Source organism: Strix aluco, chromosome 18 (assembly GCF_031877795.1).
Source record: "Strix aluco isolate bStrAlu1 chromosome 18, bStrAlu1.hap1, whole genome shotgun sequence".
NCBI lineage: Eukaryota > Metazoa > Chordata > Aves > Strigiformes > Strigidae > Strix > Strix aluco.
In genome coordinates this window covers 11,832,555-11,856,669 of record NC_133948.1, presented here as the reverse complement: position 1 = coordinate 11,856,669, position 24,115 = coordinate 11,832,555, and the positions used below count along the sequence as shown (strand labels likewise).

Below are 24,115 nucleotides of genomic sequence, written 5' to 3'. Positions count from 1 at the left end.
TGGTATTTGTTTGTTCAGGATCATTGCTGGGAAAACACTGTTGCTGTCACAAACAGGTTAGAAGATGAAGTTTTCTTTATTACCAGTGATCTCTCTGGCTTATTTGCTAATGCTTGTTGCAACACTTATCATTCCTGTAGAAATATCTGTCATATGACAAACTGGTTACATTTCTGTAGGGCACAAACTGACTTCTAGAAATGTGTAAAAAAAAAAAATCCAGAACTGAGTGAACTTAGAGACATAAATTTCCTGTCACAGCAAAAGAACAGTTTGTCTGCAAAAAGACTAGAAAAAATCAGCAGATCAGACTGAGGAAAGGAGAAAAAATGTAAGCTTTGAATAGAAAGAGTGGAATTGGCTGATAAATTTTATTTGTATGTTGCATATAAAAAATGGGGGGGGGGGGGGAATGTCTTGTGTTATGAGAGATCAGGACTGTGAGTTGAAGTACATGGTTGCTATTCCTGCCTATGGCATAGCTCTACAAAATAAATCTGATCTTCAGAGGTGGATTTCTATGATGAGATTCCTTATATCCTCCTGAATCTCAGGCAATTGTCCCCGTGCTCTCAGGGACTTAATTTTTACTGCTACTCAGAGAACTCACTGCAGTGACTGCAGACCTGGAAATTTGTAACTACTCCCTTTATATAAATTTTAGGACATTAAAAATCTCCCAGTGAGTTGCAGACAAGAAATTTTTCTCTCTTTTGTAAGGTGATTCTGAACATATTCCAACCACCTGTACTTGGGAACTATGTAAGGAGAATGTGCAGGTCCCATGTTCATACATCTAAAACACCATTTTTAAGCACCTTGGTATCTTTCAACATGAGAGGTCCACCTCAGATGAGAGCATTAGAAGCTGGTCAGCAGAGGTTCTTTTGCCTACTTTCCATACGCTTTTCTTTTATTTTCAACCCTGTTTCCTTTTTTGATTTGTAGCTTTCAGAGGACATAAAGAAAAAAATAGAAGTGAATAAAAAAATGTTCATCTTGGAACTACTGCAGCTCACATGTCTTCTGCCTACAATACCTGATCCAACCTCGTGTTCATGCTTGAGTTCTCACCCTGCATCCTTCAGTGCCTGACCTTGTAAATTATCGTTAGGCATTTCTGCTGCCTTTAATGGTTTCATTTTAAGGAAATGAAGCTCATATCTTTTCATCTTTTCTATTGTCTGAACTATTTGATAAAGAATTTGTTCTTTTGGTACAATCTGTCTTTTGTGAATGGCTCCTGCCTGTCTGTAATCTGGTGTAAACCTTCATTTTTTAAAATCTCTCCCTGTTCATCAATTCCTATGTTCTCCCCATGTTCTGTTTGTATGATCAGTGCAATATTTGGGGGTCTTAGAAATCCAGCACTTCTTAAATATAACTCCTTGATTTGCTATTGTTTGTATCTTCCAGAAGCACTTTCTCAGCAGATGTTTCTGCCATGCAGCTTTCAGACTTTAATTCAGTAATTGAGTATCTTTTAACTAAAAGTGAACCAAGTACAAAGTCTGTACAACTCTCACCAGTGATACATTTGGTTCCACAGACTGTGGAATATGAAATAGGGAGTGCCAGTTTGACAAGTGGGTATGCACTTATCGTTTCCTCCTTGAGCAAGACAGATCCCTAATTGGATATCATTCAAATGTCAGTTAGTCAAGTTTTGCAAATATTTTAAAATCTATATTGGTGTAATAAACTGTTTGACTCAACTGGAAGAAGATCTTCTATGCAACATCCTATTCTTATTGGTGTAGATATGATGGCTGGATTATCAGGTTTGAGGGGGAACAATAAGAGGGAATCTTGAAAGTTGTCAAGGCAGTTGGTTGTCAATCATTCTCATCATCACTATCTGATGATAGATAGGCATGAGTTCAAAATGCCAAATAAACATGATTTTTTTCACATTACCAGGAACAGGACCTAAGAGCCAAATACTGTTCTTTCTGTTTCCAGATCGGTGCTTCTCTGTTTGCCAGTAACATTGGCAGTGGACATTTTGTGGGAATAGCAGGAACAGCAGCAGCTGGAGGAATTGCCATCGGAGGATATGAGTGGAATGTAAGTGGCATGCATTTAAGTGAACATATTTTGACATCAGGATTATCTCCAGAGGTTAATCAAACTAACATTGCCTAATAATTTAGGACAGTCAGAGTTTGTGCTTGGCAACACTTGTTTTCTGTACAGACCAGTAAGTGCCAATGGAATCTACTATTAGGCTCATCTTCCTTGGTCCTTGTCCAAACCACTGGGAGAAGATGACCCTTTTCTGTTGAATGAGGCTTTTTAGAGAGCTTTTGAACCAAATAAATTTGTGGATTCTCTTCTCTATACATATCTTTTGATTACTTTAAAAGTATTTATAAAGAGCACTTTCAGACTTCAGGATGTTGGGAAGCATTTATCAGTTTTGTAATCCATGGTATTTTGTACAGCATTTTGCTATAGTTGAAGGGGCTTTGATTTCTTCACAGGCAATAGGAAATTTTGGACATCCTTCAAAATAACCTGTATTCCAAAAATCTTTTCTTCTTTACTTTCTCTTTCCTCTAATTATGTGTGTGTTTTGCTTATGGTTGCAGTATAGGTTAGAGATATCCAAGCTGACTTTCAGTGAACTGCTGGGGATACCAGGAGTGGTGTTCATTGCAACAGCACGGAGATTCACATGAGCTAATTCAGTCCACTTCCTTGTTTCCTTGTATTCTCAGGCTCTGTGGTGGGTGTGGATAATAATGCCCTTGTTCTGCTTAATTCACCTTCATGGAAGGGATTATACCATGACACAAAGGGAATTAACGACCGTGCATAGGTCAATACTTTCCTTGCATATAATTCTGCGCAGTGAAAGAAGCATACTACCCTGAGGGATTTGCCTTTTTTTCCTTAGCAAGTAGATGGTTGCTGCAAATAGTCAAGTACTCATCTGATATAAATATTTAAGAGGAAGGATAAAGGCTAAAATGAAGTCTATGAAATGTGCACAGTTAATCTGTCATCTTTCTCTATTTGCTTACACTAGTCCTGTAACAAACCTGATTTCCCATCTCTTTGTATCAAAAGTAAGCAAATCAAAACAGAACAAGCATTGCTTGAAACTTCATGGTATTCCAATCTCTAGGGCCCATATCCTTCTTCAACCATATCCACCTCTAACACTTAAATTCCTGGGAGATTCTCTGTGGACTAATATCAATACACAGTGTACAACAATTGTTATTTAGGAGGAAGCAATGATGCATGTGTGTATTTGAGCAGATACATTGCATAGCTCGTTACTTATGACTTAGTGGGACTGGTGTACAGCTTAATAGACATGGTGAAAATACTGCTCTTGACTGTATAATCTGATTCTCCTCTTGAAAGAAATACTAAGTTTGACTGTTATCGTGCTCGTGTATCTCTATTATTCCACTGAAATTATTTCTAATTTGTATTAGTATGACAGCAGAAGCTGACCCAGTATTTCTTGTCCATTTTAGGGTTTTGATCTAAGGGCAGAACTTCAAAGCTAGAGTTACAAAAGCCCTCTAAACCCAGTGGACAGAGTAAATGCAGAGTTCAGCTCTGAGAGCAGGATTTTGTTCTATATTTGTTGATTTAAATATGTAAAACTCTGTATCAGATAGCATTTGCTAGCCATTTAAGTCAGAAAACTGATACGCTACAATATAGTAAGATTTATAGTTCACAAAAAGCACATGGTAACACAAAATATATTATGAAATAGTAATGTGGAAATACAAAATATTTTATTAAATGCATGTGGTACATCCTGTACAGTATGTGGGACTGTGTAAAACATATGGCCCTCTCCCAGAGACCCAGTGCAGAAGGTAGTTAATGATCAAAATAATAACGAAAAGAAGTGCTACTCTTCCCAGTACCTGGATTTGCAGATGTCACAACATACCATGGCAGGATACCTGAATCTGACTGGGAAAGTATCCTGCATTAGTGGCTCTGGGATCAAGATGCTAGCAGATTGGTCTCAGGTAGCAGGCTTCACCTTCCTTAATATACCCCAGAAGCCGTAGTCTTATGGGCTGGTTGCATTGTAACCATCATTAAACCAGGCTCCCTGGGCCTGCTCTGAAGAGGGCTAGGGTAGTCTGGTGTTGCTAGTGGAGTGGTGCTTTGATACTAGAGGGCAATCCTGTGAGCAGAAATCAGCTGGTTTTCTATAAAATATATTATTAGCATGTGTGCTTCTCTGGGACATCTAGCATGAAATCCAGGCTGCATAATACCTGACAAATTTTTTGGCCAAGATTTCATTCCCAAATTTTCAACTGTAAATCAGCAGACAGAGCAGTTCCTCCTCCCCACCACCCCTGCAGTACCCACGTTTATGTGGTTTCAATGGTCTCTAGCTGCTATTGGGTCTGATAAATGGTCTTTGGGAGTGCTGTCTAGAGAGAGAAGGCTCATTCAGCTGATCTTGTCTTGGCTGCAGGCTCTGATACTTGTGGTTGTTCTAGGATGGCTGTTTGTACCCATCTACGTCAAAGCTGGGGTAAGTCAAAACAGGACGTTATGCTTTTCTTTGCTGCTCATGTTTGTGGATCAGGTCTTGAATATTCCAAAGCCATTATGAATGGCACGAGATCTGAGTGTGCTAGAACTGTACTATGTTATGTCTGTGTAATTTTGAAAAGTGAGGATTCTCTGTTCTGAGAGCTGAGCTGAGAAGTACTTGGTACTCTCTCCTTGTTCTCCTTTGATTTCTGGAGCGGCTCTTCCTTGTAACTGCATTTGCAGCTCCTCTCCCTTTGCACTCCATTCTTACAGTATCGGAGTAGCAAAAAACTTCCCCTAATTTGCTTTGTATCTGTTCCCCATTATCTGAAACCTCATCTACCCTCCACAGGTGGTGACAATGCCAGAGTATCTGAGGAAGCGTTTTGGTGGGAAACGGATTCAGGTCTACCTGTCAGTTCTTTCTCTGATCCTGTATATTTTCACAAAGATCTCAGTAAGTAAAACTTTTACAGCATTTCTTCCATCATACATTGATCTAAACAAAAGAAACTCCTACTTACAATATTGCTCTCACAACTGGTCAATTGGTTCTGATTTGGAGCCCTTGGTTGAATTAAGGACTCTAAAAATACGATTTTGTGTTTTCTTTATCTAGTGAGATTGTGTACTCAGATTTGTTCTGCAACCCAAGTTTTTTCCTTACTAACATTTTTCTTGATGCTTGTTGTGCTTTTTTAGGTTTTAAGGTTTACTTCTGCTTATGCTCTCCTCTAGAACATGTCAGAGTGGAGGAAAACTTGTATTACAGTCTGTTATCCTAGGGATCCGTGAAACATGCAGCAGGACTTTTTGTCCCCAGACTTCATATTTATCTGTTTTGGCATCCTCTGGTGAACATGCCATGAGTAATAGAGATGAGGGAATACAGCAAGAGGGCTATGGAGAAAAAGAGAATAATAAGAATTAGAAAATAAGGGACTGGGAGGAAAATTATAACAGCTAAGGTGAAAGGAGGGAAAAGGAGACATTCTTTTAATGGGCAAGTGTATTAAGTGGTTGTGTTGCTGTTGCTGTGGAATAGTGAATGGAGCTGGTATTTTCTGTATATCTTGAAACTACCTAGCCTCTAAAGAAGTCCACAGTTCAGGCATACCTCAATCTGTTGTTTTGCAGAAGTTGCCATGACAGATTACTCTTTGCCCTCTGAATGGGAGCTGAGTGATAATAGTGCAATTTAAGCTAAAAGATTGGCCTTTTGCTCTCATTCTCACATCTTCACGATAACTGATCCTTAGAAAGGTTATAAATTAAACAGGTTGGTACTGTGGAGCTGGCCTCAGAGTTGGATTTCCATATATTTCAAAAGGATTAGTTAATTTGCTGTTGTTGTGCTTAACTACCATAATCAGAAAACCCAGATATGACGCAGAGTTCTGGCAGCTCTAGCAGCTGAGAAACTCTTCCAGTCGGATGACTCACAGTCCTATTCTGCAACACATGTTTGTAACGAGCTCATCAAGGTGTTACATAGGTTCTGAATTTACTGTCTATCTTTTATTTCCAGCCTCTATCATGCCTAAGGATCTGGTCATGGGATTTCACCCCATTTCAGTTGGAGTGTCTTGCTTCCAGGCATGACAGGTTTTCCATTTAATCTTCCAGTGTGGTTGTGAGGCTGAAGCACCTTCTCCTGCTCTTGTGGTCCTCTCTTATTAGGGAGCAAAGCAATAGTCAAGAGATCCATACAGCAGCAGATTACCCAGGCCCCACTCACCAGTGGCCCATCCCAGCTTCCCATCAACCCAATTATTCCAGATGTGTGTGGGGAATTGGCATGGAGCTGGGTCTCTGTGCCTTGCAGGGGAAAAATTCGGTGCACAAGTTCCTCTAATCATTTCTTCTTTCCCCCATTTGCCCAGAACAAGTCTGACAGTGTCTGTCTCATGCACAAATGTGCAAACATGTCTTCTGCATTGTTGTCTTATGCCACTATATTCAGTAGGGCAGGATTTGCCTAGGTCTGATTTATTGCCGGATCTTATTCAGAATAGGCAGAATAGTCAAAGTCCTTAGAGGTTTCAGGTACCGTCAGAGGATGTCAGAGTAGGTTTTTCTATACCATGCAATGCCACACCATGCCCAGACTGTCTCCAAATGAACCTGCTCCAGAAGCAGAAAGGGAAGGGCTCTTCCATCCTGGCCCGTAGATAACTTCTTTGTGCTGTGTAGAGCTATGCACGCTATGTGAAGCTGACACCGGTCTCTCTTCCCGGAGGCACGTTGTATATCCAAACATACCCATGTGTTGACAATCCATGCCATAGTTGGCTTGGCAATTTGCATTTTACTTCCTTGACTGCTGCCTTTGCAAACACTCCCTTGTGATCTTTGAGGCTTATTGAGATTTGATATAGAAGGATGGGTTCCTGCCCTGCCCTTAATGGGCAGTCACACCTATCAGTCTGACTAGAAGTGATACTTACTGCTGCTTATCCTTGTAGAACAGTGGCATCTTGTTTCTGGTGTAGTTATTTCATGTGCTGCTTCCTTGATGTGTTAAAATATTATCTAATGTTCTTAATAATGTAATTATTACACTGCTTTCCAATGAACAATTGTTCTGGTTTTGGCTGGGATAGAGTTAATTTTTCTTCTTAGGAGCTAGAATAGTGCTGTGTTTTGGATTCAGCATGGGATTTGGTATGAGACAAATGCTGATAGTATACTGATATTTTCAGATGTTGCTGAAAAATCAAGAATTTTTCAACTCCCCATGTCCTGCCTGTGTGCAGGTGCACAAGAAGATGGGAGGGAACACAGCCAGAGCACTGAGCCCAAACTGGCTAATGGAATATTCTGTATCATACAACATCATGCTCAGTATATAGATGAGGATAGACTGGGAACCTGGGGCTCTTTCTCTTCCTGGATTGCAGTTTTGGGATTTTCTTTCTTCTGGGATCACTAGCTGGGAATAGGCTGGGCTTTGGTCAGCAGGTGGTGAGCAATTGCATTGGGCATCACTTGTTCATATATTCTATTATTACTCTTATCATGATTATTTTAATTTTATTTTATTTCAATTATTAAATTGTCTTTGCCTCAACCTAGGAGTCTCCCCACCTTTACCCCTCCAATTCTCTCCCCCATCCCCAGGGCAGGGGAGGGTGAGTGAGCGGCTGTATGGTGTTTGGCTGCCGGCTGGGTTAAAGCCATGACAATAATATAATACATCAGGTCATGTAACTCCTGGCATGTTCTTTCTGGCACAGTGCCCACCACCATGTGATGATTAGATTCCCTTTGCACACCTCTGTACAAGGTTGTTATCATTTCTCTCTTTTCCTGCACATTTTCTGTATTTTTTATTGATTTCTCACCTGGTTGTGTGGCTAATCAACCACTTGCCAGCCAAGGCCATGCTGCAAGGTGTTGATCTTTGGGATCAGGACACATGTGATCTTCAAGTCCAAAGGATTTCTGTTGTACAGGTCCCTCACCTGTACATGCTTCCTAAGCAGGCAGTACTTTGTGAGTAATGCCCATAGCACCCCTCAGTGTCTAGGTTTGTAGTGAGCTTATCAGCCACTAGTGTTGCTGATATTGGTCAGTATGCCAAAGAAAATGACCTAGTAAAAATAAAATTTGATTGAGAGGAATTGACTAAATATGAGAAGACAAAAGGGAATTAAGACCTGAATGCCTTTGAAGAAATCAGAAATTGTAAACTGAAATTTATAAATGTATTACAGCATTTTCTTTACATTCATTGTGCATAATTTCAGTAGAACTGTGTGGGTATAGACTTACCTGGGGTGAAGAGGAGGTGGAAGGATAACCTCCTCTTAGGCCTGCATGATGTAGGGGGTAAAGAGTATGTGCCACTGCCCTGACTCCCACAGGAACATTGCAGCAGGATTCACTCAATTGGTATGTGCTCTGCCAGTTGTTTCTGCATGATCTGTGGATGGCTTTGGAGAGATAGTTTGGAGTGTAAAGGAAAGATTTACTCTATTAGAGATAAGATAAGGATTAAATAGTGTCCATAAAAGAGTATTAATGGAGAAACAAGGAAATATTGGAAGGAAATAATCTAATTGGGAGGGAGGAGCACTGAAGTTGGAAGGTAACTCAGCAGCTCGAAGAAGCTGATATATTGCTCAGGATGCTAAATAATTAACTATACATTTCTTCCTGGGGGTCATTTTAGGAGCATTAATATTTAATGCTATGTAGGCTAAACTAAAGCCAAGAATAATAAAAGAAAGATCAGGGACATGAGCTGGTCAGTGGTGTGAAAAGATAGGAAAAAAATATTCCCATAGAGAGAAGGGACAAAGGGTATGGTCTGACTGCCACTGGGGTTAAGGGTTTGTCCTGGTTTGCAGTTCCAAACTAAAACCTATAAGAAATCAAATCATCTCAAGCTGCTCTAGACGCAGAGTTGTGGTGGTGGGACCTCTGTTGTGATTCACACTCTGCTTCATGGCTGTTTTCTGCCCATCAGGGCAGTAGGTAGGCTTGGAGGACCTCTTGCTGCAGAGGTCCGTACATCTTCCTCATTCTCCAGAACGAACTAAGGGTGAGATCATACCCTGCAGTCTCGGTTTCAGTGTCTTTGGAATGAAGGGAGTTTCTTCATCTGGCATCTCCCAGCTAGCCAGACTGTAACTGCTTATTAGTGTATCTGCCCTGCCTTCCCTCAGCCTAGCCGACAAAAGTGGTGCAAGTGCCTCTCCTGCGATGAGAGGCTCGGGCTGTCCCTCAGCCTGGCCTGCGCAACCTCCTGCTCCTCCAGCAAGCTGCCACCTCGCAGCTGCCCTGCAGGAGCTGTGTGTGCAGGCTTTACCCCAGGGCACGTGGAATGGTGTTTATCTTTGTTTCTCAGACCCTGCATATGGGCAGTTCCTGCAGCATTTTGCAGCTCTCCAGCTTGGGGAGCACTACTGTTAAATGAGGATAGGACTCCCCGTACAGGGCGCTCGTATAGATGGTGTGGCACACAGAAAGGAGGCACGCAGGTGGGATTGGAGACGAGCCTGTGAACTGGATGCTCAGGAGCAAGGATAGGTACAGATGTAAACCTCTGATGAAAGCATAATTTACAGTAATGCATTGCAAGTGCACCGGGGTAGATTATTCTGATTGCAAACTTGGATAAATAACATTGATGCAAATGATCTCTAAATCAGGAACTGATTAGTGTGGTTAAAATCCCAGAGTGTTACTCTGAAACCTGAATAATTCCTTTCTTACGCAAGAGCTAAAGGTCTCTTCTGTTAGCCAACTGATGTCAATTATTCTGACAGGAACTTAAAAATAGAGATAATACAAGATGTTTGCCTTTAATCACCATTTGTCCTGAACCAGCAAGACTAGCTATACCACATGTATGCAAGCAGTGAAGAAAAAGTAAGAGATTTATAGAGCAGCATTAAATGAAGAGAACCATGCCATGTCTTGTAGGTGTCACAGAGTCCATCCCTGCACATAGTAGCAAGTGTAACCTGAGCTTTAACTAATTTGTTATTAATCTCTTTCAGTATGTAAGAACAGAGTAGTGAGGTGACTCTGTCTAGCTAAAATGATCCATTGAAAAAGACCTGGGTATTCTTTGAGAAGTGTTACAATTCTTGTACTGAAAGCAGCATGGCACTGAGAGGAGACTAGCAGTTGTCCTAAAATGGCCTCTATTTTCTTTCTGATTTTTTTTTTTTGGTGTGTGTGCAGTGCTATAAGGGGGGGCATTGTATATTTCAGTACCTGCATCATGAATGTTAAATATGCCACCATCATGAATTTAAACATTGCTTAATCTATAATTTTTTCTTTTATAGGCAGACATATTCTCTGGAGCTGTATTTATACAGCTGGCCATAGGGCTGAATCTTTATTTGGCCATAATTATTCTGCTTGCTATTACTGCTCTTTACACCATCACAGGTGAGTTTGCAAAGCAGTCTGATAAATTAAATGTTGGGGAAGCCAGAAAAAAGAGAAGAGTGGAGGTGGGTAAGAGAGGAGAAATGAAAACCTGAAAGGGGAGGATTTACAGTGGTCTTTGTTTGAAAGACAGAGGTGGTGAGAGAGGCGAAAAAAAAAAAAAAAAGGATTTCCAACTGAGGCATTTACACAGGGGCTAACCTGTTTGCCTTGAATTTTCTTTGCCATTAGGTGGCCTTGCAGCTGTGATTTACACAGACACCTTACAAACATTTATCATGGTAGTGGGATCCTTTATTCTCATGGGATTTGGTAAGTAAATCAGATGAATTAAACTGGAAATTTTTTTTTGTCTTTTTGTCTTCCTTTGAGTTGAAAGAGACCTTAAAGATCATCTAGTTCCAACCCCCTGCCCTGGACAGGGACACCTTCCACTAGCCCAGGTTGCCCAAAGCCCCGTCCAACTTGGCCTTGAACACTGCCAGGGAGGGGGCAGCCACAGCTTCTCTGGGCAACCTGTGCCAGTGTCTCACCACCCTCACAGGAAAGAATTTCTTCCTTATATCTAATTTAAATCCACACTCTTTCAGTTTAAAACCATTTCTTCTTATCCTATCACTACACCCCCTGGTAAAGAGTCCCTCCCAGCTCTCCTGTAGCCCCTTTAAGCACTGGAAGGCTGCTATAAGGTCTCCCCGGAGCCTTCTCTTCTCCAGGCTGAACACCCCCAACTCTCTCCGTCTGTCCTCACAGGGGAGCCCCTGATAATTATCAGCCCCTGATAATCTTCGTGGCCTCCTCTGGACCCACTTGAGCAGGTCCATGTCCCTCTGATCTTGGTGTCCCCAGAGCTGGACACAGGACTCCAGGTGGGGTCTCCCGAGAGTGGAGTAGAGGGGGAGAATCCCCTCCCTTGACCTGCTGGCCACACTTCTCTTGATGCAGCCCAGGACACGGTTGGCTTTCTGGGCTGTGAGCACACATTGCTGGCTCATAGGCAGTTTTCGACCCACCAATACCCCCAAGTCCTTCTCCGCAGGGCTGCTCTCCATCCACTCCTCGCCCAGCCCTGTGCTTGGGATTGTCCCGATGCCTGTGCAGGACCTTGCACTTGACCTTGTTGAACTCCATGAGGTTGGCACGGTCCCACCTCTCCAGCCTGTCCAGGTCCCTCTGTATGGCACATCCCTTCCCTCCAGCGTGTGACCGTACCACACAGCTCGGTGTTGTTGGCAAACTGCTGAGGGTGCCTCGATCCCACTGTCCATGTCACCAACAAAGATGTTAAACAGCGCCAGTCCCAACACCAACCCCTGAGGAACGTCACTTGTCACTGCTCTCCACTTGGACATCGAGCCACTGACTGCAACTCTTTGACTGCAACCATCCAGCCAATTCCTGATCCACCGAGTGGTCCATCTGTCAATCCATGTCTCCAGTTTAGAGACAAGGATGTTGTATGGGACAGTGTCAAAAGCTTTGCACAGGTCCAGGTAGATGACATCAGTTGCTCTTCCCTTATCCACCAGCACTGTGACCCCACCATAGAAGGTCACCAAATTCATCAGGCACGGTTTGCCCTTAGTGAAGCCATGTTGGCTGTCACCAATCACCTCCTTATTTTCCATGTGTCCTAGCACAGCTTCCAGGAGGATTTGCTTCGTGATCTTACTGGTCACAGAGGTGAGGCTGACTGGCCTGTGGTTCCCCAGGTCCTCTTTATTTCCCTTTATAAAAATGGGGGTTATGTTTCCGCCTTTTCAGTCAGTGGGAACTTTGTGAGACTGACACAGCTTCTCAAATATGATGGATAGTGGCTTAGTCACTTCATCTGACAGTTCCCTCAGGATCTGCCGATGCATCTCATCAGGTCCCATGGACTTGTGCACCTTCAGCTTCCTTAGATGGTCTTGAACCTGATCTTTTCCTACAGTGGGTGGTTCTTCCTTCTCCTAGTCCCTGCCTTTGCCTTCTGTACCTTGGGTGGTGTGGCTGGAGGCCCTGCTGGTGAAGACTGAGGCAAAAAAAGTCACTGAGTACCTCAGCCTTCTCCATATCCTGGGTAACCAGGTCAACCACAAGTCCCATGGTGGCTATGGAAACAGATCCTGCGATGTGGAACCCTGTTATCTTAACCAGCATATTTCGGTTCATATACCTGTTTATCAGGAATGAAAATAGACATGCTGCCAAGCCCTTTAGTCTTTGAGACCACTTCATCTCCAAAGCACAGGTGAATGTGTAAGGTAATACAGCACCCCATGATAGAACAGGACTCGTGCTGGCTAATGAAGTAAAAGCAGAGTTGTTTGCAGGTGATGATGATACTCTTGAGAAGTTCAGAGAGCATCTTCTTTCAAGAAGATTGTAATTTCATAGATATTCAGATGTTAATGCATGAAATTTCCAATTCAAAGTGGAGAGTTGTTGGTCATGTTGCATGTTTTTTCCTTGTTTCTAGCTGGCAGCTTTTGTTGAAACAATCCAAACATTTTAATGTTTTAAGTAAGCCTTGTAGTTGATCTACAGATGTCATTATATTGCCAGCTGGACAAAAGATATGAACTGAATGTTTATGAATGGGACAATGCCTGTGTTTGGAAGACCATATGCATTTTAAAGTAGAAATCATGCTGTTAAACAGTATTAATAGGAAGAGGTCATAAGAAAGAAAGAAGTAGTGGTAAGATTCCATGAATTTGTAGTGTCCTTTCCTTATCTTTCTAGTTACTCAGCACTTGGTTTTCCTCTAGCTAGGGCTTTCACTGAAATGTAATTATTCCATGATTGTTACATCAGAAATAACTTCAGACTGACCTAAGCTGGTAAGACCCTGCCGTAGGTTCTTCCTAGGTTAACCCTGTGTGGAAATAATGTATCTTAATTCCACTTCTTGGCAAGGCATGTATAAGAGATGTGGAGCCTAAACCAACGTTTGCAAGCTATACAGAAACCTAAACAGAAAGGTCACTTTGGTGTGAATACTTACAAAACACTGTATACTGTTTTCTGAAGAAGTTGATGTACACTGGCTAGGGGTCTTTTACGTCCATATTAAGGAGGTTTTACTCCTCACATTCTCTGCTCCATTTGAGATTTTAGTTTTGAATACTTTATTGCTACTTTTACTTTCTATTTTTCAGCGTTTGCTGAAGTAGGAGGGTACGATGCTTTCATGCAGAAGTACATGGAAGCAATTCCATCCAATATCACCTATGGGAATACTACGATTAAGGCAGAATGCTACACTCCTCGGGAGGATTCCTTTCACATCTTCCGAGATGCCGTCACTGGAGATCTGCCATGGCCAGGACTCGTCTTTGGTTTGAGCATCCTTGCTTTGTGGTACTGGTGCACGGATCAGGTAATGTGGAAGCCATAAGCCTTGGAAATGCTGAACACAAAACTCTGCAGTCTAGTGTGATCTGGGGGTATACCTCCCTCACTGTAATTCAAAGCTGGGTCACAGAAATGACAGTTAGTTCAAGACTGGTCAGTGACTTTTCAGTTTCTGGTTTCTAAACCCCTCCCACATGTGAGAAAAATTGAATGGATATTCTTTCAATTCTTCTGCACTGTGCCCAGCAGATACTGTGTGTAATTCCTTTCTCATTTTTTGTGTGTGACCATAAGTAAAAAAACAGGGAGGTTGTAATGTGAACTTAGGAAACCATGTATCAAATGATTCTTGTTAGACTGGGACTAGATATGATTCCCCATTCAGTAATCTGATTTTTGTTTCTATTTGTGTGGCTTTCACCTTTGCATACACAGTCCTGGGAGGATGTCCTTTAAATGTCAGGTCTTTCAGTCTGGAGAGTCTTCCCCACTCCTCCTTCCTTCTCCCTAAAATTTACTGTCCAGTTTCCCCAAGAGATCACACTGACATGAGTAGAGGAAGTGCTCCCGCAACTGTGATGTGAGAATGTGTCCAATCTCTAGCAAGTGATTTATCTGCATTCTGAATTGTGAGAAAGATAATCTTCACAATATGTAAACAAATGAAAAAACCCCAGACGTAATCGTATCTATTGCTCATGTAAATATTTTACTCCTTTTTGGCTTTTTAGTCTATCTGCTTTAAGAACATCTTGTGAGAAACATACTCTTAAACATACACTGGATAAATTATACTTTCCTTTACTTATTTCAAATATATCCTTCGATTTTTCATGTCGTTTTTGTTTTTTCTAGTGACAGAAATTGTAAATAGGCTCTTTCACTATCACAGAGCTTAAGAACTACCTTGCATCTGGAACCTGGCATGGTGCGTTCATGGAAATGCTATTCTTGGTTGTCACACGTACTTGCCATGTCTCGTTGACAGGTTATTGTCCAAAGATGTCTCTCTGGCAAGAACATGTCCCATGTGAAGGCTGGTTGTATCATGTGTGGATACCTGAAACTCTTGCCCATGTTTATTATAGTGATGCCTGGAATGATCAGCCGAATTTTGTACACAGGTGTGTGTATGTATACAGAAACGCAAATTTCTTCTTGCTGCCCATGTGTCACTGCCAATCTCTCTCAATGTCCTGTTCTCTGTCCCTTCCAAAATACCTCTTAGATTGTCATCTTGTCATCTAAATTATGCAGGCACATACACTGTAAGAAGTCACAGGTCTTCCTCTTTTCCCTGATCCCAGGTTTCTGCTAATGCTATTGCTCTCCATTTTAGGGGAGAGAAATTCCACAGTGTCCCTCCCCAGTTGTCTGTTTGTTACAGCCCCGCTCTGGCTGAATGAGTGGAAAATGCTGTCCAGGACTGATACTCTGCTGGCAGTCAGAGGAAGAGGGTCATCAGTCGCAGACAGTACTATTCTGGGCCATGGGCAGCCCCGAGCGCAGCGTGGGGGAAATGCTAATCTCCCTCTAACCAACGGTGTGATTAACAGCAGGCAGAGGAGAGATGTTCAGGTTGGTGGGAGGGGTCTTAGTGTTCCTCTGCTTGTTTTTCTACTTGCTCTCCTTGTGCTTTTCAGTCCTGGTCTGATAAATTAATGCTTTTTTTTTTTTTTTTTTTTTTTGACCTGCAGCACTTTTTAGTATTTAGTGAGGAAAGGAAGGATAGAGGCTTAGAATCACCTTCCTCCCTGCCAGCAGACCAAGGATGATATCAAGCATGTCAGTCCAGCAGTTCAACACATAGATAAATTTTAGAAGCAATTAATTAATTTGGGAGCAATCTGTTGTTTATACAACCTTGTCTAACCCTGTCTCGTTATCCTCTCCTCAGATGTGGTGGCTTGTGTCGTGCCTGAAGTCTGCCAGCAGTACTGTGGCACTGCAGTTGGCTGTACAAATATTGCTTATCCAAAAATGGTAGTGGAGCTTATGCCAAATGGTAAGACACTGTCTGTGTTTGTTTGTTTAAGGAAAGGTGAGGCTGCCAGGCTGTAAAAACAGGTGATAGAGGGAGCCCAAATCCCAGATTTAGTTCAAAAATTCTAGCTAGAACTGTGTACTAGTAATCAAAGGGGTAGTCCATATTAGTTGTAGCTGTAGGTGCAGAATAGCTACATGCTGACAATGTCAGCTCTCAGCTGGCAAATACTGGGTGATGAAGTGGCAATTGAGCTCCCTTTCTGTGGAGGTAAAAAATAACCTACTTTGCCAATGATTCATAAAAAAACTGTCTCTGCCAGGATTTCTGAGTCGGAGGCATACACCTGCAGTCCTTCTGCTAAACTCACCCAGGTGGGAGGAGAAAATATTCTATGTACACATTGTTCCGTAGGACACCTGTTCAGTGAGAGAATAAGGCACCACTCTGGAGAGGACTATGTATACATAGAAGATAAATTTATGCAGAAAACCACAAAGCTGGTTCATAAGGCTGGAAAGACAGATTATGATATGCAGACCATGGTACTTCCCTGATATCTTTAGTACTTCCTCATGGTATTATAACTGTTGTACATAGTATTATTAAATACTACAGTGCTTCCCCATACTGTGTTGATTAGATCATACCATCTGGAAAAGTGGCTTACTCTGATTTTTGAACAGTAAAAGAAACTTTTTTTTGGCCAAAAACTGGTTTACAAATATACCACAAGCAAGCAAGCACTCGCCTGCAAACAAGAGAAAATATTTTTATAACTGTTGGGGAAAGTCTGCTTAGTATTTTTTTCTTTTTATTTCAGCATTTAATCAGACAGCATTCACAAAAGAAGTATGTATGTTCTAAAAGCTCAAGAGTTGCCCTATCACTGCTGTAAATAGCTTTTCCAAAGCTCAGCAGACATCACTCTGCTTGCATTGCAAGAGAACGTCAGGGAGGCACCTGAATATGCCAGACACACTCACAGCTGGCTGACTTGAGGGGGTCAGACAAGCACGATGGATGGTGCCACATACTGAATGCTCATCCCAGTCCACATGTCTTTGTATTTCAGGTCTGCGGGGTCTGATGTTGTCAGTCATGTTGGCCTCCCTTATGAGCTCCCTGACTTCCATTTTTAACAGTGCGAGTACTTTGTTTACTATGGACATTTACACCAAATTTCGATCACGACCATCTGAGAAAGAGCTTATGTTAGCTGGAAGGTAAGAGCAGCTGAGCCTTGCCCAGCCGCACAGGCCTAGCGAGCACTAGGAGCTTCACGTGCGGCCCCCAAAACCCGCAGTGGGTGCCTGGGTGAAATCCTGCCTTGGCAGCGTGTGGCCAGGGCAGCAGTGGCCTCCCGTGGCCAGACGGGCTGTCCCACCCTGTTTTCCCTTCTGGAAATAACCCAGCCTCGCTTCCAGCTGAATTGACAGGGGTGCATGAGGTAGCTAAACTAATTCTCAACACTTCCTACTGCTATTCAAAGGGAACTATTTTAAAATATCTTCACAGGCTTTCTGCTACACCACACTACAGCATCAATGAACTAGTTCTAGTTCTGCTATTGATTCGTCTCTAGACATAACAAACAAAGGAAAAAAGTGATTTTCTATGTTTTGATTGCATGTTTAGCTGTATGCTGACCCATAGTTGACAGACACAATATCCAACTTGGATTCCTTTTGTTTGTTCAATGGTAATTGGCCATTACCATTGATTTGGCTCGTTGAAATACAAAATGGATATTTAAATTATTGATTAATTGCTGGTTTTTTCTTTCTGCTAGATGCTTCTGAGCAGGTGACTAATTGAATACCTGGCTGTGTTTACAGGGCATTTATGTTACTTTTAATTGGCATCAGCATTGCCTGGGTTCCTGTGGTGCAGTCAGCTCAAAGTGGGCAGCTCTTCGATTATATTCAGTCAATTACCAGCTACCTGGGACCTCCCATTGCTGCTGTCTTCCTGCTTGCTGTCTTCTGCAAGCGGGTCAATGAGCAGGTATGTACAAATTAGGAAGCAGGCACGCTGCATGTTCTTTTAGGCATTGGGAGAACTGTTTTTTTGTTTTGGTGTCTTTTATTAGCAACTTCTTCCTGTTTATTTTAATCCTACTACAGCCCAGGGATTCTGTGTTTCCATACCCTAGGGCCTGAGGTTTCAGAGATGAGTTTAAAAAAATTCTTTGCTAATATGATAAATAAAGAGTCACCTAGGAGTTCCTAGATAGCTCTGAAACTAAGGTTATCTATCACTTTGCCAAGAAGCGTGTCAAATGAATAATTTGTGAAGATATATTTGAAAATAGTCTTTTAGGATATTGGTCACCAAACTGCTTTACCAGACACCTTTCACCTTCCTCTTGACCGCTATATATTTTGTCAACAGTCCTTTAAAACAAACATGTTGTTGTTCCATGCATTGTTTCTCATGGTTTTTAGGACCTAGTCTGGGAATCACTGATTTTGGTTCGTAGAGCAGTGAACTGAGAAATATTGTACTTAAGCCTTTGTAAGTAGCTCAGAAGGCATTAGGTCTGCCACAGGCTTTGATGGGAGCATAGGCCAGTCATGGTCACTGGGGTCTCAGACATTCTGAGAACTCCATACTCAGGAATTCAGTCTCTTTTCTATAATACTAGGAATAACAACACTTGCCTGTTTCTCAGGTTTGCTCCAAGAAGGATTAAGTTCAATGGGAAAGCCTAGAGGGAGAAGGTTTCTGAATATCACCGAAACTTTTTTCACTATTTTGTCTTGAGACCAGTTCAGTGGTTATCTGTGCGTATATGCAAGAAAAGCCCATTTGACACACAAGGGATGTTCCATTTCCTGTCTCAACATGGTTAAACCTCACAAATGGATTAAATCTTTGTGCCCTTCATAGAAATCTGTCATTGACTTTAGCTGGAATTTTACCTGAGGAAGAATTCAGTATAATCCTCATGGGTTTGTGTACACTGCACACTTTAAATTTGGGGAAATAGGAAAGACAAATATCAAAGCTTCTGAGAATTGGAGCCTTGCATAAGGTAAACTCCAATATTGTAATTACTTATAAGATCTATCAACATTTCTTGCTCAGAATCATTCTTCTTTCTGCCAGAAATGGAATTAACTATCTCGTCCTACTCCAAAAGCTTTTTGTAACTTTGACCACTGAATAATTAAAACTGTTTTGTTCTTAAACCCAGCAATATTTTTTAATCAGTATTTATAGATTTATGTTACCATCATTAGTTTTTTGACTTCACAAACTCAGAGAATGGTTAAGATTGGAAGGTACCTCTGGACTAGTCCAACTGAGCTAGCTGCTCAGAAGTAGGACTAACAAGAGCAGGATCCTTAGATCCTGTTCAATTGGGTTTTGAATACCACCCCGGACGGAGACTCCACAGTGTCTCTAGGCACCCTGTTCCAGTGTTTAATCACCCTTACAGGAAAACAAAAAAAATTATGTTTAAACAGAATTTCCCATATTTCAATCTGTTCACAGGCATACCTGTGTGTCTTTTATACTTTGGGCTAGAGTAATATATGCCTAACAGTAAAACATCTACTTTTTAACTTCCATATTAACATCAACATTAACTTTTAACTAATTACTAACAAGGTCCTTAGAAGATAAACCAGACACATGTTTCAGGAGGAATGACACATGCAAGATGGTTCCATCATGCTGGAACTGTCAGGGATTTAGCCCTCAGAGATAAAAAGATATGAGAAGAACCCTTGGGATGTGTAGTCTGTGGCTCGAGCCTGTCCTGCATAAGGAGAGCATCGTGTGGAGATGGGTGAACTTTGAGAAATGTGCTGGATAAGGTGTTCTCCATGTTCCTTCTCCGAGCTGCTGGTCATTGCTGCTTTCAGTTGTATTAATACACTGAGCTGTAAATACAGTCACTGAAAGTGTCTGGGTTAAAACCCCTGTGCCAAAGGCAACATAACACGTACCTACCTCATGTTCCCTCCAGCAACTATTCAGGGCTTAGAGCTTATTTCCACACCTGCAGTTACTCACTGTGGTAACTCCTGTCGCTTTGTCTGCAGGGTGCCTTCTGGGGCCTGATGGTTGGGCTGCTGGCTGGGCTCAGCAGAATGATTGCAGAGTTTGCCTATGGAACTGGCAACTGTGTGAACCCTTCCAACTGCCCGTTCATCATCTGCGGGATTCACTACCTTTACTTTGCAATGATTCTTTTTGGGGTTACCGCCATTGTCATCCTGGCAGTCTCCTTCATGACTAAGCCCATTCCTGATGTACACGTGAGTATCATTGCAGTCCTGCTTCTCAAGAAATGGAACTCAGTGAAACTACTAGTCTTAAACACTGGTACTTGGTATATTACCTCTTGAAATTTCAACTACCCACATCATATAGTCCTTATAAGAAAGCAAGGGAAATAGTTTTCATTTATCTGTTGTAAATCTGCAGTGACTCCTAATAATCGTTGACTTAACAGACATTTGGGGGGCCATGGTCTTATAGCTTGTTCACGCGCTGGCCAGACTGATTTGTGTCTGTGTAGTGAGGTTGTAGATTTATAAACTCATTTTGTTTCCTGGCAGCTTTACCGCTTGTGCTGGTCTTTGCGGAACAGCAAAGAAGAACGTATTGATCTTGATGCAGATGAGCAGGACAAAGCTGATGAAAGAGATGAGGAATCAGGTAACTGTTGAATATCTATAGATTCTATCACTATATTTGAGCACCCCTATTTTATTCTTGAAGAAACATTAACATGTTTGATAAAGACATCCTTCCTCCCCACAACAACAGAACCTCAAACTCCACCTGTTTAAATCGCTAGTAAGCTGCCTTTTACCAATCTATCAAGCGTAGTGTAAATCAGATTTGAAGAGAGAAAATCTTGTTCTCTAGGTAGGCAGGTGGCAGTTCTAGGATTAAAACAATGGAGATGTTTTAGGTCAGAGGTGGTGCGCACTGGCAGAACTGCATGCAGCTCTAGCACTTGGAATGAAACAACGAGAATTCACTTGGAAAGAGTGGGTAGTAGCCAGGGTTGAAGGAACAAGGATCTGGTGCAAGGTACCATGAAATCGAAATTCCAGACATCCATCTGGGAAAAGCCACCTGCTCTCTTTGCTGGGTTTCTGGTTCTGCTGCCAAGTTGCTTTTCATAAGTATCCTCAAATTCATTTATCTGTCTTTTAATTAAAAGTGTAGAAAGTATTGAAAAAATGGAGTTTAAGCTTTGCAGCATGGTTTACTTCTCTAACACTAGACCGCGTCTCTAGGCTGCAAAAGGTGCAAGTGTCTTCTGCAAAAGGCTCACTTGGAACATATAGAAAATCACTCTTTTTCCAGGTGAGCTGTGAAAACACAAAATTAACTTGATTCTTGTACTGCCTTGTACTAAAATATTTCCATGTAACTATGACGATAAATCAGAGCTGCGGTATTAAATATAGGAATGTCCCCAGTCACAGAGATCTTCTAGTGCATGCAGTGGTCCGTGCTTACATTTCATGACCAGTGTGTTATTCCTTCCAGTTAATGAGGAAAGTAAAGAAGAATCGGGATGCTTTAGGAAAGCATACAACTGGTTCTGTGGCTTAGATCAACAAAAAGGACCCAAACTGAGCAAGGAGGAAGAGGAAGCATTGAAGAAGAAACTGACTGACACAAGTGAAGTGCCACTTTGGAGAAACGTCGTGAATATCAATGGCATCATCTTATTGACTGTGGCTGTGTTTTGCCATGCCTTCTTTGCATAAACTTCTGATTACAGTTCTGAAATTGTACTGTGTTGTCAAGCAAAAACTATGACTTGTAGATTTACAGAGTTAGAAACAACTTAGTATGTTCACTGTCTACTTTTGTAAAAAATCAGGGTGATTTACTCACTGATTTTGTGATCATAATTTCAACAATCTAAAGATGAAGGCCACTGGGATTTCAAGAGTGAGATTTTCTGTTTAGACATTGAATCCAGGGCTAATTGAGGTTCAGAATTTCCATCCAAGGTTCTCTCTACTTGTCATACATTTTCTATTTTAGGTGCAGAACAAGGCTGCATGAGCCATATTTCATAAAAGGGTTTGTGAACTACCTTTTAGGTTGATTGTCAACCCTTCTTCTGATCATTCAAATTTCTTTTTCCTTTTGCTATGATAACTTGATTACAAGAAAACCACACTGAGGGACTATACTATGAATTCAAATGAAAAAAATCAATTTTGTTCCCTCCAAGCGTGGCCTCCCTTAAGTGAAGGGTTTATGTATATATTGATGTATTTGACACTATATCTAACTTTCTATTATAACTTTTTTTCCCTTTTCCCACTTTTTGTTGTGCTGTGTTTCTCAGTAATCAGTGGAACACCAACCATCTGAATTGATCACATTTTGAAATTGGGGAAAACATGTCTCAGTGATCTTAATAAGAATTCTGCTTGTGATAGATTCTCCGTTTAAGGTTAACTTCAGAAGGTCCTCCTCTCTTTATATTTTAATATGTATCTATACTTGAATGTGAAGCTTTTTTATACGAAATACACATATATACACATGCAATACATTATATATATGCACTATATATTATATATATATTTAAAATATATATGTATGTGTGTGTGTGTATATATATTTATTTCTTACCGATGAATTCCCATCTCGGTATGTCAGTCTCTACCCACAACTACTAGGGCCTCTGTATTGTGGGGCTGGTGTTAATGTATTGCCTCTTTCTATGGATGGTAGTACAAAACAATCCACGCACACGGTTAGAAGTCCAAAGCATCAGAATGTTGGGTTTGCATTTTTCTTTCAAGTACAGTTGAGGGCTCTGTACTGCTGTTCTGCAAAGCTATAACTCTTCCTTCTGAGGATTTTATTGAGAAACAGAAGTCATGCTGTATGACAGTATGAGTTAACAGTTCATGAAGGAGAATAGCCACAACTGTGGGATATCAGCTAAACCAGCCTGATTGTCTCCACTTGATAAGTTTGATACCAGCTGGAGATAGAAGAAAAGATAGATTTAACACTTCAAAGCAAAAAGCAATAGATCATCTTATCATCTAACGCAGCTTCCTGGGGAATCAAGTGTAAAAAGAAGTCATCGGTTGCCGTAGTCAAGCTGCACCACAGTTCCTTGTTCCTGTTGCACACATACCGTGGGATGCTGCATTGTCTCAGAGCATTTCAGTGGGATTCTACGAGAAGGATGCACTGGACTTGTTATAAGTGCATCTAAACAGGGGGCCAGTAGTCTCTCTTATGTGCTACACCACCCTGCTGCTAACTCCTGCAGCTTTAATCATTCTCACTTCAGAATCTTCTGTCAGTGTTTTTTTTTCATTTGCATCTAAACCAAAATGCTCTGGATTCTTGTAGAATTGCTGCTCCAGTAGAATTCCTGCAGTATACTGAAAGGTTTTGCATAGGCCAGATCAAATCAATACTATATAGATACCAGTGCAAACCTCTTTCTTCCAGTTAATCCAGTGATAGAGTATTTTAAAGACCATGGAATGAATTATATTTAATGGACTATGAAGACTTGTATGTATTAAAGTATTTGTATATTTTGAAGTATTTGGTGTCCACAAAATGATGGGATTTTATATAATATGATGGAAGAGAGTGAAACAGTTTGGGGTCTAGATTTTGGCTCTGGGTAATAGTAATGGATGACAAACAAACGAGGAAGACTTTTAATGAGGATTGCCCAGATCTCTCTTTGTCATGCTTTGTTACAAAAAGAAAAATATGGTGAAACTGTACAGCCATTTGGATAAAGACAAACAACACAAGTGATTTTTCTGGCAGGCTGAGTAGCCTTTAGATGACCTCCTGGTTAATCAGACACTGTCACTTCATCTTCCTCCCCAGGATTAAAGAATTTTGAAAAACTAACTCTCAGTTTCCCAGGGACATTCACTGTACATCCTCAGCAACCTGGTTTTGTTCTGGTCTGAAAACTGGATGTTGTAGAGGGCAGAGTTCAAATGTTTAGCTAAAGTTTGCTGCTTTGAGTACTCCTCTAATTTTGTATAATTGCATAGAAAAACTGTCTGATATTGTGAACAGCTGATAAAACTTTTAATGTTTAGATTAATAGTTAAATGCCACCTCAGGTTGGTAGCTATTGCATTCAAAGGCCATTTCATGATTTTAAGGAAGAAAGTGACTTTTCTTCCTCCATGTTAGGGCTGTTCTTGTGGGACACTCTCAGACAAAACCCAAAAAGTAGCTTACACTCTCCTGGGCATTTTCATGCTTTATAAATGGGAACAGTGAGCACATGCTTGTTCCTCTCTTTGACTGTAAATTTGAAATACTTCTGGTTAGCGGAGAGACTCCAGATATATCTCTGGCTAATAGCAC

The 24,115-nt window shown here is 41.3% G+C and overlaps 1 protein-coding gene across 1 annotated transcript in view; it reads left to right on the top strand.

Annotated features, from left to right (window-relative positions):
* The window catches only part of SLC5A1 (solute carrier family 5 member 1), a 31,626-nt gene extending 7,982 nt beyond the window's left edge, over positions 1-23,644 (top strand). The window contains exons 3-15 of the mRNA XM_074843796.1: positions 1,963-2,067; positions 4,466-4,525; positions 4,880-4,984; positions 10,329-10,434; positions 10,666-10,746; positions 13,578-13,798; positions 14,762-14,897; positions 15,671-15,778; positions 16,833-16,983; positions 17,596-17,764; positions 19,813-20,028; positions 20,332-20,431; positions 21,278-23,644. Coding sequence (XP_074699897.1) covers positions 1,963-2,067; positions 4,466-4,525; positions 4,880-4,984; positions 10,329-10,434; positions 10,666-10,746; positions 13,578-13,798; positions 14,762-14,897; positions 15,671-15,778; positions 16,833-16,983; positions 17,596-17,764; positions 19,813-20,028; positions 20,332-20,431; positions 21,278-21,501 — 1,782 coding nt within the window. The 3' untranslated portion in view covers positions 21,502-23,644. The remainder of the gene's footprint in view (positions 1-1,962; positions 2,068-4,465; positions 4,526-4,879; positions 4,985-10,328; positions 10,435-10,665; positions 10,747-13,577; positions 13,799-14,761; positions 14,898-15,670; positions 15,779-16,832; positions 16,984-17,595; positions 17,765-19,812; positions 20,029-20,331; positions 20,432-21,277) is intronic.
* Positions 23,645-24,115: the final 471 nt, after the last annotated feature.